The sequence below is a fragment of the Sinocyclocheilus anshuiensis genome, unplaced genomic scaffold, assembly GCF_001515605.1.
Source record: "Sinocyclocheilus anshuiensis isolate Anshui unplaced genomic scaffold, SAMN03320099.WGS_v1.1 scaffold737, whole genome shotgun sequence".
NCBI lineage: Eukaryota > Metazoa > Chordata > Actinopteri > Cypriniformes > Cyprinidae > Sinocyclocheilus > Sinocyclocheilus anshuiensis.
In genome coordinates, this window is record NW_015540908.1 from 537651 (window position 1) to 552697 (window position 15047).

The 15047-nt window shown below is 38.9% G+C and overlaps 1 protein-coding gene across 1 annotated transcript in view; it reads left to right on the top strand.

Annotated features, from left to right (window-relative positions):
- LOC107689171 (plectin-like) overlaps window positions 1-15047 on the top strand; it is an 85065-nt gene that overhangs the window by 56205 nt on the left and 13813 nt on the right. Inside the window, exons 22-32 of the mRNA XM_016487094.1 lie at window positions 3568-3740; window positions 4035-4278; window positions 4945-5128; window positions 5228-5248; window positions 6884-7041; window positions 7934-8109; window positions 8691-8829; window positions 12490-12846; window positions 13539-13622; window positions 13714-13818; window positions 13985-14083. Coding sequence (XP_016342580.1) covers window positions 3568-3740; window positions 4035-4278; window positions 4945-5128; window positions 5228-5248; window positions 6884-7041; window positions 7934-8109; window positions 8691-8829; window positions 12490-12846; window positions 13539-13622; window positions 13714-13818; window positions 13985-14083 — 1740 coding nt within the window. The remainder of the gene's footprint in view (window positions 1-3567; window positions 3741-4034; window positions 4279-4944; window positions 5129-5227; window positions 5249-6883; window positions 7042-7933; window positions 8110-8690; window positions 8830-12489; window positions 12847-13538; window positions 13623-13713; window positions 13819-13984; window positions 14084-15047) is intronic.

Sequence of the window (15047 nt, forward strand, 5' to 3'; positions counted from 1 at the left end):
GTAGATTATATCGGTGCATGGCAATGCCTTCCGAATATATCTCCATGGGTCCTGCGTACAGTAGAAAGAGGGTACAGGCTGCAGTTCGGTTACCGCCCCCCGAAGTTCAATGGGGTGGTCTGGACTGTGGTGCACCCCGAGCAGGGTCGGGTGATGGAACAGGAAGTTCACTCCCTGTTGGTGAAGGAGGCCATAGAAAGTGTTCCTCGGCCAGACAGGGAGTCCGGGTTCTACAGCCAGTATTTCATAGTTCCCAAGAAGGATGTGGGGTTGCGTCCAATTTTAGATCTGCGGCACTTGAATCGTTCTCTGAGGAGATTCAGGTTCAAGATGCTCACTATTCCCACCATCGTGAATCAGATCAGATCCGAGGACTGGTTTGTCACGATAGATCTAAAGGATGCATACTTCCATGTTTCTATCATTCCTTCTCACAGGAAGTTCCTGAGGTTCGCTTTCGGGGGATATTGGGAGCGTCATGTCGCCGAAAGCTCGTTTCGACAGACTCATCCCCTACGGGTTGGGGCGCGGTCATGGACGGCCGCTTTGCGAGACGTCTGTGGCAGGGCCGGCATTCCTCATGGCACATAAATTGCCTGGAAATGCTAGCGGTTTACAGGGCTCTGAGGAGCTTTCTCCCAGATCTCAGTGGTCACCATGTCCTAATACGAGCAGACAACATGTCGGTGGTCTCGTATTTGAATCATCCCCCCTGATGATTCAAATATGAGACCACCGACATGTTGTCTGCTCGTGGGTTGGACCCAGTCTGAGGTCACGCCCTCTGTGCAGACTAGCGCATCAGATCCTCAGGCCTGGCTATGTGCCCAAGGTGCCATCTAATGTTGCACGGCCGGTGGTTCTTCAGGCCTTCCATCCTCCGCCTCACGTGTCGGCGGAAGAAGAGAGGCTTCATCTGCTCTGCCCTGTCAGAGCATTGAACATTTTCATTCAGAAGTCCTCTCATTGGAGGAGGTCAGAACAGTTGTTGGTGTGCTTTGGATCACCCAAGAAGGGACTTCCTGCTTCCAAGCAGACAATTAGTAATTGGATTGTTCAGGCTATTGCCTTGGCCTATCAGGTACGCGGTTTGCCTTCACCTGTGGCTTTGAGGGCCCACTCTACTAGAGGCATGGCGTCCTCTAGGGCCCTCCTGTCAGGAGTCCCATTGCAGGAGGAGTCCCGTTGCAGGAGATCTGCGATGCGGCTGGGTGGTCAACCCCGCATACTTTCATCAGGATTTATAGCGTGAACCTTCCCTCCACGCCGGGTGCACGAGTGCTCTCGTCCTAAGTTGTGCCTGGTTCAGCTTCACACTAGGACAGGCATGTTTTGGTGTGGCATAGTGGGTATCCGTTCCCCTAGTGTCGTTACCGACGCAGTGTGAGTTCCCTCGAGGGGGAACGTCTCGGGTTACGACTGTAACCCTTGTTCCCCGAGAAAGGGAACGAGACACTGCGTCTCTTTGCCACACCTCTCCTTGCCTGGGAGCGGCTTGCTTCATCGCAAAAGTTGACTCTGTTGTGTGCCGGCGTCCCCTTGTAGCTTCCGACTATGCCGTCACATGTTACGTCGTGACGCGACACCAATCAGGATTGGAATAGTTTCATTCATGCTTCAGACGCGTTATGCTGAGGGGGTTCCCCTAGTGTCGTTACCGACGCAGTGTCTCGTTCCCTTTCTCGGGGAACAAGGGTTACAGTCGTAAGCCGAGACGTTTTATTCAAAGAGAACCTGAAGTATTTTAGTCTAGTTTTGGTCAAAGAAAATCAAAAGTATTTTAGTCTAGTTTTAGTCAAAGAGAACCTGAAGTGTTTTAGTCTAGTTTTAGTCAAAGAGAACCTGAAGTATTTTAGTCTAGTTTTATTCAAAGAGAACCTGAAGTATTTTAGTCTAGTTTTGGTCAAAGAAAATCTAAAGTATTTTAGTCTAGTTTTAGTCAAAGACAACCTGAAGTATTTTAGTCTAGTTTTAGTCAAAGAAAATCTAAAGTATTTTAGTCTACTAAACTTGACATTTTAGCAATAAGATTATTATTAATTAACTGTACAGCAGTATTAATTTTGGAAGCCATTTTTAATTTAGTCTTAGTCTTACTCAAATGTACATTTTAGATATCATATTTAGTCAACCTTGTCCTGTTTTTGTTTAGTCAAGTTTAAGTCAATGAAATGTATGAGCATTTTAGTCAGGTTTTAGTCAGTGAAATCTTAGTCACATTTTCGTCATGCTGTATAATGATTAAACTGATAAAAATTATTTTTGCTCAAAATTATTGTCATAATGATTGTTGTCATTTGAGAAATTTACTTTAGCATTTCAGACATTGCACTTTCACCAGTAAGCACAAATCAATAGAATGTGGACACATACATGGTGTATTTTACCTCATCTAGTGTACTGATTTATTATAAGCTTTTTATTATATAAATTAATACCAAAGACAGTCTCTGTCTACATATTATAACAGTGAAATTCCAAGTAATTCAACTAATTCCAATAATAACCTATTTCTCTATTAAAACAACAGCGGTTGAGTAAGCGCATTTATTCAGCGATCACAATCACAAACAATGGACCCTTTTCACAAGATTGTGATGACGTGTTTAACGGTCATCAGCATCGTAAATCCTCGAAAGTTTTTCATATTTGTATTTTTTTTTAAATGTATGTACATTTATAACACTATTCTTTGTATTATATCACCTTTGCATCAAATTATAAAAAAACAGTTAATGCTAATGTGAGGGTGTTTCTAATGCAGCGTCTATGGGAGGGATGGTAAATTTGACATCGTTCTCTCTTCTGACTGCCGTTTTCAGTCTCTCTCAATTTTTTTCCTTTTATTGAAAGTCATGAAAACACTATCGTGGAGTTTATCTTTTGCTATTTGAGCAAATGGGAACGCAAAAAATATATTTGTGGTACTCTCCCATTCACTGCTCTTCAAGTTAACCCAACTATGACAACTTCCGCTGCTGAGAAACCCGGAAATGTGAAAAAGGTCCATAGGCTATAGTCGAGGTCTCATGACAGAACACAGATCAGCTGAATGATGCTTTCATTTAGATGCTAAACTCCAGCTTGTTTGTCGCTGTTTTAAGATCATCGGCGACACATGGTTGCCAGATTGCTTAAAATAAGCAAAACACCAGGCATAACATTTTGTCTCTTTTTTTTACGAAAATAAAAAGAGGTTTTTGGTAAAGTTTTTGTTTTTTTTATACATTTTAGTCTCGTCTTTTTTCACCAACGAAAGTACATGTTGATATAGTTATAGTTATCGTTTATTGACTTTATTGTCGTCTCGTCTTCGCCTCGTCTTAGTCATGGGAAAAAAACTCGTCAACGAACATTTTTCGTCATAGTTTTCGTTAACGAAATTACATGTTGATATAGTCATAGTTATAGTTTATTTACCTTATTGTCGCCTCGTCTTAGTCATGGGAAAAAAGCTCGTCAACAAATATTTTTCGTCATAGTTTTCGTTAACGAAATTAACACTAGCTGTCACACACGCTCACAGTGTACTTGTGCTGCACGATTGACCCCTGTTTCTCCTGACAGATCACCGTGCACAAGGGCGACGAGTGCGCGCTCATCAATAACTCACAGCCCTTCAGGTGGAAGGTTCTGAACCGCGGGGACCAGAATCAGGGAGCAGACGTCCTGTCCAGGCAGGGGTTGAGGCCCGGGGAATGGAGACTTCACCCAGAGGTGGTGAAGTCGATATGCGAGAGGTTCGGCCCAGTGGAAGTGGATTTGTTCGCGTCTCGAGAGACGACCCACTGTCCACTGTGGTTTTCTCTCACGCACCCAGCCCCACTGGGGTTGGACGCCATGGTACAGATGTGGCCGAGACTACGCCTGTATGCTTTTCCCTGAGTTCTGGAGAGGGTCCAGAAAGAAGGGGTCAGTCTATTGCTGGTAGCCCCGTTCTGGCCGGCCCGGGTATGGTTCTCAGACATTGTGTCACTCCTGGCAGGCCCGCTGTGGCAGATTCCTCTGTGGAATGTGTTTTCCACGTGGTGTAGAGAGCGTGGGTTGGACCCAGTTAACTGCCCGGTGGCTTCAGTGCTGGAGTTCCTCCAAGATCACTTCTCTGCTGGTCTTACCCCGTCCAAACTAAAGGTGTACGTGGCTGCCATTGCGGCTTTCCACGCTCCTTTAGGTGTTGGGCCTCTGGGGAGGCACCAGCTGGTCGTGCGTTTCCTCCGTGGTGCATGGAGGATGAGGCCTGCGACTCGTTCCAGAGTCCCAACTTGGGATCTGGCTGTGGTCCTTGAAGGGCTGTCACTTGCCCCCTTCGAGCCTCTCGAGTCAGCTACGGCAAAGAACCTGACCTTTAAGATGGTCTTTCTCCTGGCAATTACTTCGCTCAAGAGAGTGGGGGATCTCCAGGCCTTGGCTATCTCGCCGACCTGCCTGGAGTTTGCCCCTCTGTTGTAAACAGAAGCAGTTCCGGGCGGATGACGTATGAGGTCGGCCTTTTATGATTTAGCCATTTAATTGATGAAATGTATTTGCTACTGAAAGAGATCAGTGCATATATGCTGTGAAACTTAGAAGTAAATGCACTGTCTGGTTATTTCACTCTGAAAGAAAAACACGGGTTCTACAGTGAACAACATGGGATTTTAATTCAGTAACTTGATTGTTAGGTTGCAGACCGACCGAGTTATATTTAGGAAACAGGCGGTAAACAAGGAAAATTGCTTTATTGAATAACAGGACCTTCAAGGGCTCTTCTAAATGAATTAAAGAGTAGACATGATTCTGCTGTTTTAACGTCTTGAGAATAGTTTTGCAACACATTTCAGACGAGACTAGATCAAGATTATTAAGTAGGCCTATTATTGCAATTTTGTCATTGCACTAATCAGTACTTTAGGGAAAGATCTATTTTTGAATGTAAAAGTAGCTAAGAGTCCTCTTATGTTTCAGTTCAAGACGATGAAGCCAGACGAGTACCAGCTGATGCTGAGGAACCTCCAGCTGCACTATCAGGACTTCCTCAAAGACAGCCAGGACTCCAAGCTTTTCGATTCCAGTGACAACATGCAGATCGAGAGGGACTATAAGGAGACCGTACAGCATTACGACAGCCTGCTCCGCACCCTGGAGAAAGGTACAGACACGAATCCCTGACAGAGCTCACTGTGCATTACTGATGCCATGAAACACTGAAACATGAGGGTGTTGGGTAACTGTTGAATTCACTTTTCAGGAGCAGCTGTCAGAGCGCAGGGTGAGTCTTGTGCTCCTGCTGGCCTGATGAGCAGAGTTTGGTTATCATGGATGAGCTGCTCTGTAATGGAAAAACATGTAGTGTCAGCATTTGACATTGTTTGTTTCCTGTGCTTTAGCTAACAACACATCTCTACAGAGTGTGCATGTACTGAAACGCTCAACATAGTAACATAGACAAAAAACACAGCCTGGTCAAACGATCAATTTCTAAAACTGTATAGTTTTCATTTAGATGACATCCAATTGGGTAAATCCATCGAAACATGTCAGGACCATGTCCAGCCAGGGTTATTATAGTTAACTAAAACTAAAACGTACTCGGTTACTAACGTAACCTCGGTTCCCTGAGATACTGAACCGTTGGCGGATGGAGCGTCCACTCTCCTGAGGGGACATTGCTCCTTCATAACATGTCCGCTCCCCGGTTCAGTTTGCCCGGTATATGCGCTGCCTTTAGCGAGTGCAGGTTGGGTTGAGCCCACTCTAAGAAGCGCTCCACTAGCATGAAGAGGCGCTTTGAAGAGAGGCCTCCCTGGCGAGCGGGCGAGCGGTACCGATCTTGAAGGAGGTCGCCAGCGTCCGTATGGCCAGAGCTCGTTCTGGCGTGACTGCAGCTTTCATTTGAGCTGAGTCGAAGATTGTTCCCAGGAACGAGATTCGTTGGCTGGGAAGCAATGAGCTTTTGGCAAAATTGACCCTGAGTCCCAGGCACTCCAGGTGGCTGAGGAGGAGGGCTCTGTGAGATATTAGTTCTGCCTCCTTGGCGGGCTTCGTCGCCATAGGCTCTGCTGCCGCGCCATTGGTTCGTTTTTAAAGCCCTGCACGAACCAATGGCCGTGCAGTTTCACTGCGTGAATGAAATAGGCTTCAGGCTAAAAAAGGCTTTTTCCCATATGCATCTTAAGCAAGACGCAGTACGAGTGAAGTATCGAAAGGGAACCATAAAAAAGAAAGAAAAAAAAACCATTATAACTTGAAATAAAATTTAAAACTAATTTTTCATTTATTTTATTTTTTTATCAGTTTATTTTTTATTATAGTTTTTGTTAATATTTTGAGATATTATTTTTATATTTTCTGTTTTTATTTCAGTTTAAGTTAAAGTTTTTTTTTTGTTTTGTTGTGTTATTGTCATTTTTTTTTTAATATGTCAATATAGTTTTTAGCTATTTTATTAAAGTTGTCTTAGTTATTTTGGTATATCAAGTACTATATAAATATCTATATTCTCTATCTATCTATCTATCTATATGTATATATCTATATGTCTGTCTATATATACAGTATATATATATAAATATATATACATATGTATAGTATTTTGCATCATGGTAGTGCTTGTTGTACTTTATTTTATTTAAATAAAAAAAATGAATGCAGTAAAACATATTTTACTGGTATGAGCTGTAAGAGTTCTCAAAATATGCCTCATTTTCTTTATGCACATTTAATTACATTTTTTTTTTCTTTTGATTTTGGGATGAAATCTGAGCCACTAACACAGATGGAATGTGTGTGATGTGACTAAGTGTCATGAATGTTGGCTGCAGCAGACTGATAAATGAAGAGATAAACTGTTGTTTGCCTTTAGTGTTGACAGAAAACCGTAATAACAAATCTTTTCTCTTCGCAGGCGAGCAGGATGAATCCATGTGCAAGTCGTACATCACCCAAATCAAAAACCTGCGCCTGCAGATCGAAGACTGTGAGTCTCGTACGGTGGCCCGTATCCGGCGACCAGTGGATAAAGATCCACTCAGAGACTGCATGCAGAAGACTGCTGATCAGAGAGTACGACACAAAGCTCTTGTTCTTTATATTTGATCCAGTTAAAACTCTTTTGCAACTGAAGTATGTGTATACAAATTCAAATCATATTTGTGACTCATAAATGGGTGAATTTCAACAAACATGTCCAAAATCGCAATTTATGACCATTATGATTTTTTGCTTTGTGATTTTATTTTTGTGACATTTAAGCACATTTCCCTGAGATGTTCTTTTTATTGTAATGGATCAATTTCCTTATTTTGTGTTTCTCATTGTGATTTATTGTGATAGTCATTAAATGCTTATTACTGTATTACAAACTAAATTAAAGACAGAAAAACAAATACTAAAACAATTTGAGATATAAATGAATCTGAGTGGTGAGATTTTAACCCATCATGGTGTTAAAATTTGTGCTTAATTGTCCTGAAAATAATGTAAAAAAAAAAAAATCAGAAAAATATCCAAGATATAATGTGTTATTTTAGTGTTTTTGAAATACTATTATAGTTTGTATTAATATTTTGAATAAATTTGTACTTTTCAATTTTCATTTTAATTATAGTTAAAATTGTAGTAATTTTGTTGTGTTTTTGTCACTGTATAGAGAGAGAGATTTTAGACATTTTTATTTCAGTTTTAGTTATTTTTGTAAAACTAAAAAATGAAAGATGTTGCTTGAAAATAAGGGAAACATAATTTTTTTTATATTTAATTTTATCAGTTAACGTTTATTGTATTTCAAGCAACAATTTTATTTTGAATGGTTCTGAGTTTCAGTTTTAATTAACTGTACACTGAATATAATTTCTAATTTTTTTCTTTTGATTATTATGTGAATTATGACTCAGACCATGTTCTTTGTCATATTTAACCAAATTAATCATTGTGTTTTTGTCTCTGGCTCAAACAGAAAGTGCAAATGGAGCTGGAAGGAATTAAGAAGAACCTGGACCGAGTGTCTCAGAAAGCTGAGGAGGTGCTGTCCTCTCCGGAGCAGTCCAGCACTCCAGTCCTGCGATCAGAGCTGGACATCACCCTGCAGAAGATGGACCAAACCTACAACCTGTCCTCAGTCTACCTGGAGAAGTAAGCAGCGCTCTCACCTGTGTAGTATTTGTGACCATGGACCACAAAACCAGTCATATTCACAGTCAAATTGAGATGTATACATCATCTCAAAGCTGAATAAATAAGCTTTCTATTGACGTACGGTTTGTTAGGATAGGATAATATTTGGCAGAGATACAACTATTTGAGAATCTGGAATCTGAGGGTGCAAAAAAATCTAAATATTGAGAAAATCATCTTTAAAGTTGTCCAAATGAAGTTCTTAGCAATGCATATTACTAATCAAAAATTAAGTTTTGATATATTTACGGTAGGAAATTTACTAAATATCTTCATGGAACATGATCTTTACTTAATATCCTAATGATTTTTGGCATAAAAGAAAAATCGATAATTTTGACCCATACAATGTATTATTTGGCTATTGCTACAAATATATCCCAGCGACTTAAGACTGCTTTTGTGCTCCAGGGCCACATATGTCTTTGCACTACTGCTGCTTGATGTTCAAGTTTTGTCTCTTATTCGTTTGTTTGTATTATTATGTACTAATAATCTTAAGCATAAGATTAGATAAAGGCAATTCTTTTTTTCTGTAGATTAAAGACAATAGAAGTTGTGATCCGGAACACACAAGGGACAGAAGATGTGGTGAAGAAATATGAGAATCGCCTGCGTGAGGTTCACACGGTCCCTACAAACGTCCAGGAGGTGGAGAACTACGGCTCTGAGCTCAAGGTAATATTCACTGTTCACTTACTGGTTGATGCTTTGTTTTGTGTAACACTAGGTGACTCTTGTAGCATTTTGTAACATGTACAAGGATGTAGGTCAGTGGTTCTCATCCTTATTGACTCTAAGGCCCTCCTTTGTTTCCAACAATGTTCCTGAGATTTCTAGGTAAATTCAGATTTAGGATTTCAGAAGTTTTAAGCGCTGAATGTTCTTTAAGGATCCTGATATTTTTAACCAATTAATTTATATTATGTTTCCAGTTGTTTGTGGTTGACTGGACAAGGATTAAGGGTAGGGATTTAAAAAAAAAAATGTGTATTCACAATTTATCTTAAATAAAATATTTTAGAACTTGGCATAAATACAAAAATTTATATTCTTTATAAAAATGTCCATGGAGATGGGTGAATTTTCCAGCTTTAGAAATAATTTTACACTTTTAAAATAAGGCTTCCTCATATTTCCCAATTTTACAATTATTGAGGGGAGTGAATTAAAAATAAAAATATTCTCAATTTTGTTTTAGCATATTTTAATGCTTGTTTTGTATTATTTTAAATCAAGAAAGTCTTCAAGTTAGAGCCCTGCATTTCAGCCCGGGCCCGACGGACCCCGACTTTTTTATGCTTCTTCGGCCCAATTTTCACGTCATAGTTCAGACGCGGGCATCAGGCCTGTTTTAGGCTTCTCCTTATTTTTATATTTTAGACATCCATCAATTATAGTGATGAAAAAAATTGGATACTGGTTGAAACAACACGAGACCGTGCTACTCGACGGTGTTTAGTGTTTAGTGTCCAGCAGAGCGAGCGTGCCATCAGCACAGCTGAAGAGTTCTGCGTTCAAATGCACGCAACAGTCTAAAGCTTGCCGCAAAGCACCAGCAAAAGTAATTACCATGAATTATTTATTAATAAACTAGTGTTTTCTGAGTCAGTGTCGCAAGGGTGAAGTTGCCGATCCTGACTCGCCATCTCCTCACTGGACGCGACTTTAGAGAGAAATGCATCTTTACGAAAGAGTTTTTGTTTTCAATTTGTTTTATTTCGTTAAGCAGTAATTTAAAGCTTTCTATAGATATATTTATCATGTCTGTGAGGCATGTATTTGCTGAGTTTCGGTTCATTTTTGTAAAGTGCTCCTGTTTAAGACCGAGACGGCAGAAAGCGCATCCTGTTTGTTTTCTTTATTTTATAAAAGCACAACGTTTTGTTGATATTGTGAGTGCACACAAATAAAAGTAGTTTACAGTTCCGAATGATGTATTACGCTACTCTACCTTTATGAGGAAAAAGGACGGCATATTTTAAGTTGTTTCCACTGAAAAAATGCAAGTGATCGCGCTGGCGCCTCCATGTCCTGCAAAGCGCGCTTTAGCTTCCACTCTCCGCAAATACGATTTGATATGCGCCTCATAGTGCATTTATCTAGGTTTAACATTTAAACTAACGTTGTTATATGCTATTTAACTGTTTTATATCTATAGATTTTATTTTAGGCAAGTTGTGATGATTTGAGAAGGCAAAATTGATCAAACAGGCTATGATCAACTCACTGTCTGCCGCTGGCCGCTTGGTCGTTACTTTAAAAAACAAAAACTTATATTTAACGAACAAAAAATGCTCTAAACGTTTTTCTAAATTAACTTAATTAAAAAAACGAAACAAAATATAGTCACTTTGCCATTACATACAACACTGAACTATTTTAATAGCTGAAACAGTAGTATAAGCTGTTTCAGGAGAAGGAGAAAAAAGATGGGCTCCAGTCGGACTCGGGGCCAAGAATTCTGATAAGCTATCGGACAAGGGCCGGGCTAGGGCCTATATTTGAGGCCCGTGCAGGGCTCTACTTCAAGTCACTTTAGAAGTTGGTTGTGGCCCTCTGGTTGGGAGCCATTGATGTAGATGTATGAATAAGAGAAATTAGTGTAAAATTGGGTTAAAAAAAATGATGCTTTCAGCATTTCAACCAAGTTCAAACCAAGATTGGTAGACATTAATGGTGAAATTTACCATTTCTCTGACACTGAACAGAAGAGCAAAAATAATGACTTTTTTTTTTGTGATCAACTTTTTATTGTCTTTAGATTAACAAAATAACATCCATTCAAACAAACAAACAGGGAAGGGGGAGCAACAGACATATTATCAATAATTTACAATCAAATAATGACTGTTTTCAAACAGATTTTCCAATCTGCCATTGGTTGGGCTAACAGACTGTCCTGCCCCTTTATTTGTAATTGACTGATATCATTGGTTGTGTCCGTTTGGCTACTTCTCAAACAAACAAAGCCACATTATTGCATCTTTTGGGGAAATCAACCTACAAACAATTTGTTGTATACATATATTAATAAACAAAACAGCATTTTAACACAGAAAAAACTCACTATACCTTTAAGTCAAGACTTTTTGCCAAATGTTGGGATGTTTGACAGTTTTTGAAGTTTCTTGAAGCATCTTGGAGACGTTGCCACAGTTCTTCTGGATTGAGTCTGTCTCAGTTTGTTCTGTTTCTTCATGTCATTCCAGACAGACTGATGATGATCAGATCAGATCTCTGTGTGGAGCACTGGCTGTTGACAGAAAAAAATCTCACTGGATTATTACAATTAATGGCAAAATGAATGTTTGGAAATGTAAACTGATATTTCCTACTGACACACTACAGCAAAAGACAGAAATAACTGACTTAAAACCTTTTTTTAGCTGCTGAAAATACTAGTGTTCTAATCATTTTGGCCACCACTGTATATACAGCGGGTAAAATAAGTATTGAACACGTCAACATTTTTCTCAGTAAATATATTTCTAAAGGTGCTGTTGACATGAAATTTTCACCAGATGTCGATAACAAACCAAGTAATCCATACATACAAAGAAAACAAAAAAATAAGTTCAGAAATTAATGGAATGGAATGGCAAAGTGAAAAAGTATTGAACTACTGAAATGAAAATATTTAATACATCGTACAAAAGCCTTTGTTGGTAATGACAGCTTCAAGACTAAACTAGTGGCATGCATTGCTCAGGTGTGATTTTGGCCCATTCTTCCACACAAGCAGTCTTCAAAGCTTAAAGGTTCTGTGGGCCTCTTCTATGAACTCTGATCTTTAGTTTTTATTTTCTATTGGATTCAAGTCAGGTGATTGGCTGGCCATTCTAGCAGCTTTATTTTCTTTCTCTGAAACCAAATGACAGTTTCCTTGGCTGTGTTCAGGATCATTGTCTTGCTGAAATGTCCACTCTTGTTTCATCTTCATCATCCTGGTACTGTAGGTGTTGCGACTGAACCAGCTAATATTAATTTCCACTGACAAGGGGCAGGATTGCTTTGTAATTACTGTCCTATTTCCATGCCTTTTTGCACCTCCCTTTCTTCATGTGTTCAATACTTTTTCCGTGTCATTCCATTTTATTACACATAACTTAATTTCTGAACTTTTTTGTTTTGATTTCTTTGTATGCATGGATTACTTGGGTTGTTATCGACATCTAGTGAAAATTTCAAGTCAACAGCACCTTTAGAAATATATTAACTGAGAAAAATGGTGACGTGTTCAATACTTATTTTACCCGCTGTACCTGCTAGTGTACTGTATGTATAATGTAGTTACATAAAATCTGGGATTAAGTCAACTTGTTCACTTGTGTTCAGCGAATGCGTTCGGATGCAGAAACCCAGTGGCCCGTGTTTGATGACATGGAGAGTGAGCTGGCCAAGGCCACGGCGGTCAGCCAGCGCATGCTTCAGGTTCACAGCGAGCGGGACACCGAGCTGGATCACTACCAGCAGCTCCTGGGCAGCCTGCAGGACCGCTGGCGCGCCGTCTTCGCTCAGATCGACCTGCGTCAGCGTGAGCTCGAGCAGCTGGGCCGGCAGCTGGGCTACTACAGGGAGAGCTACGACTGGCTCATCCGCTGGATCGCAGACGCCAAACAGCGGCAGGAGAAGATCCAAGCCGTGCCTATAATCGACAGCAAGATGCTCAAAGAGCAACTGGCACAGGAGAAGGTACTGAATGACACAAGCTTTCTCCATAGAGGTTTTCACACGGCGTTTAACCCTGGGTTAACAGCTAGTGACGGATAGTTTTAACAATGGGTTAAGCAATACTTCACGCTTGTTTGAAGACTTTTTAGTGATAATCTAAGTTGCCTATCCAAAGGTGAACAGTATAAATGCTATGAGTTACACCCAACACCCACTTATTAAATGCCTCACTTTACGTCATTAGATATTTACCGTTAAGCTCATTTAGTTATCAATGTCCAACTGAAACTGAAAATAACAAGAACCAGTGACATCAAATGTAATAAATAAAGTATTATTTTTATAGTGTCTGAGACTGATTTACATGTCTAAATTTACACAGATAGACAACATGTTATTTAAATAAATCACATACTCTTGCTGTATTTACATAAGTGTTATTCATTTCATAAACATGATGATATAAATATATAAAATAATATTAAATATCTATTTACAGATGTGCAGTGTAGCATTTTAAAAATGAAAGTTTGAGCAGTGTGAAATATGGAACTAGATCAATAAAGATCTTGTGAGGAATGTTTTAATTCTCAGAAGAGAAGCTTCTGGAATATTAACTTATGTGCAGTAGTTGTCTGACATACATTGCAATGAGATTCTTTTTGTTAAGCTGTTGCAAAGGTATAAGTATAATATGCAGGTTTTTTTCACAGAAACTGCTTGAAGAGATTGAGAAAAACAAAGAGAAAGTTGATGAGTGCCAGAAATACGCCAAAGCTTACATCGATACCATTAAGGTGAGAGAGAGTTCTATAAGAGAGAGTATATAAATGTATTTATTTACCTAAATTTGTGGTTGGAGTGCTACAATCTTAATTTTTTTTCCAGGACTATGAACTTCAATTGGTTGCCTACAAAGCTCAGGTCGAACCTCTGACTTCTCCTTTGAAGAAAACCAACATGGAGTCTGCCTCTGATAACATCATTCAAGAGGTTAGAAAGAGCTCAGATCATTCACTTCTTATACATTTGCATTATTTGACTGCTGCATAGGTTACTATGGTGTTTATTATTTTCAGTGTGCACCTATGTTATCCTACCAACTTTAATTTAAATATTTTAATTGTAATTTTTTCAATATGCTTTGTCTTTTCCATAGTATGTCACTCTGAGAACTCGCTATAGTGAGCTGATGACGCTGACCAGTCAGTACATCAAGTTCATCACAGACACGCAGCGGCGCATCGAGGACGAGGAGGTGCGTGACATCAGGGGACCCTGTTCATACCAAACTAACCCAACACCTAACATTAACCAACCCAACCAACCACTCATCAGAAAAAACATCTAGATATAATTAATGTATGGCTGACTCGACATTTCTTCTATGCCATTTTGGGCACAAATAAAACTATTTTCAATAGTATTCTACTGCAAGTGTTTCAGAAATATATGACGGGTAGAACACATTTGAATAAATCCTGTCCTAATTATGTCTTGCTTAAAATATTAAGCATTAATAATCACATTATCTGTTAAGGGCAATTTATTTATTTTTTCTATTTTTTACACTTTTATTTTTGCAACAAAAAAGAAGAAAGAATAGCTTATGATGATTAATTTGCAGATACATTTAATTTAATTTAATTTATTTGAAAAGGTACAAGCAGCTGATGAGGTATTTTGACATTTTAACAGAACAGTAAATGTTATATTTGTACATCAGACAGTGTCTGATACACAGTAGGGAGAACAAGCCATATGAGGCCCACCTTTCCTGTATACTTTACTCTTTTCTCACTACTGTATGTCTTTCAAACCCTAACCTTTGATTTCTTTGCTTCTCTTAACTGCTTGCCAGTGCTTTGTCTTGATGATTGCTTGATCTTTTTTGGGCTCTAAAGAGGTAAAACTTTTCATTATGCTATAGTAATTTCATAACAATATTCCAGTATCCTTCTTCATGAATATTCTGCATTTTCTTCCATCAAGCTTTTATGATTTAACCGTTCTAATTAAATGTTATGGCACTTTTTTTCATTGTAGTTTTCTGATTCTCATTGCTCATATGGTAGATTATCTACTTAATTCATTTTTAATTACCTTAAATGGTCTCCACAATACCTAACTTAATATACATAACTTAAATATAATAAAGTAGTCGTAGTTGTAATATATTTGTTTATATTTAATATATTTATATATTTTATTTTAATTTTTAT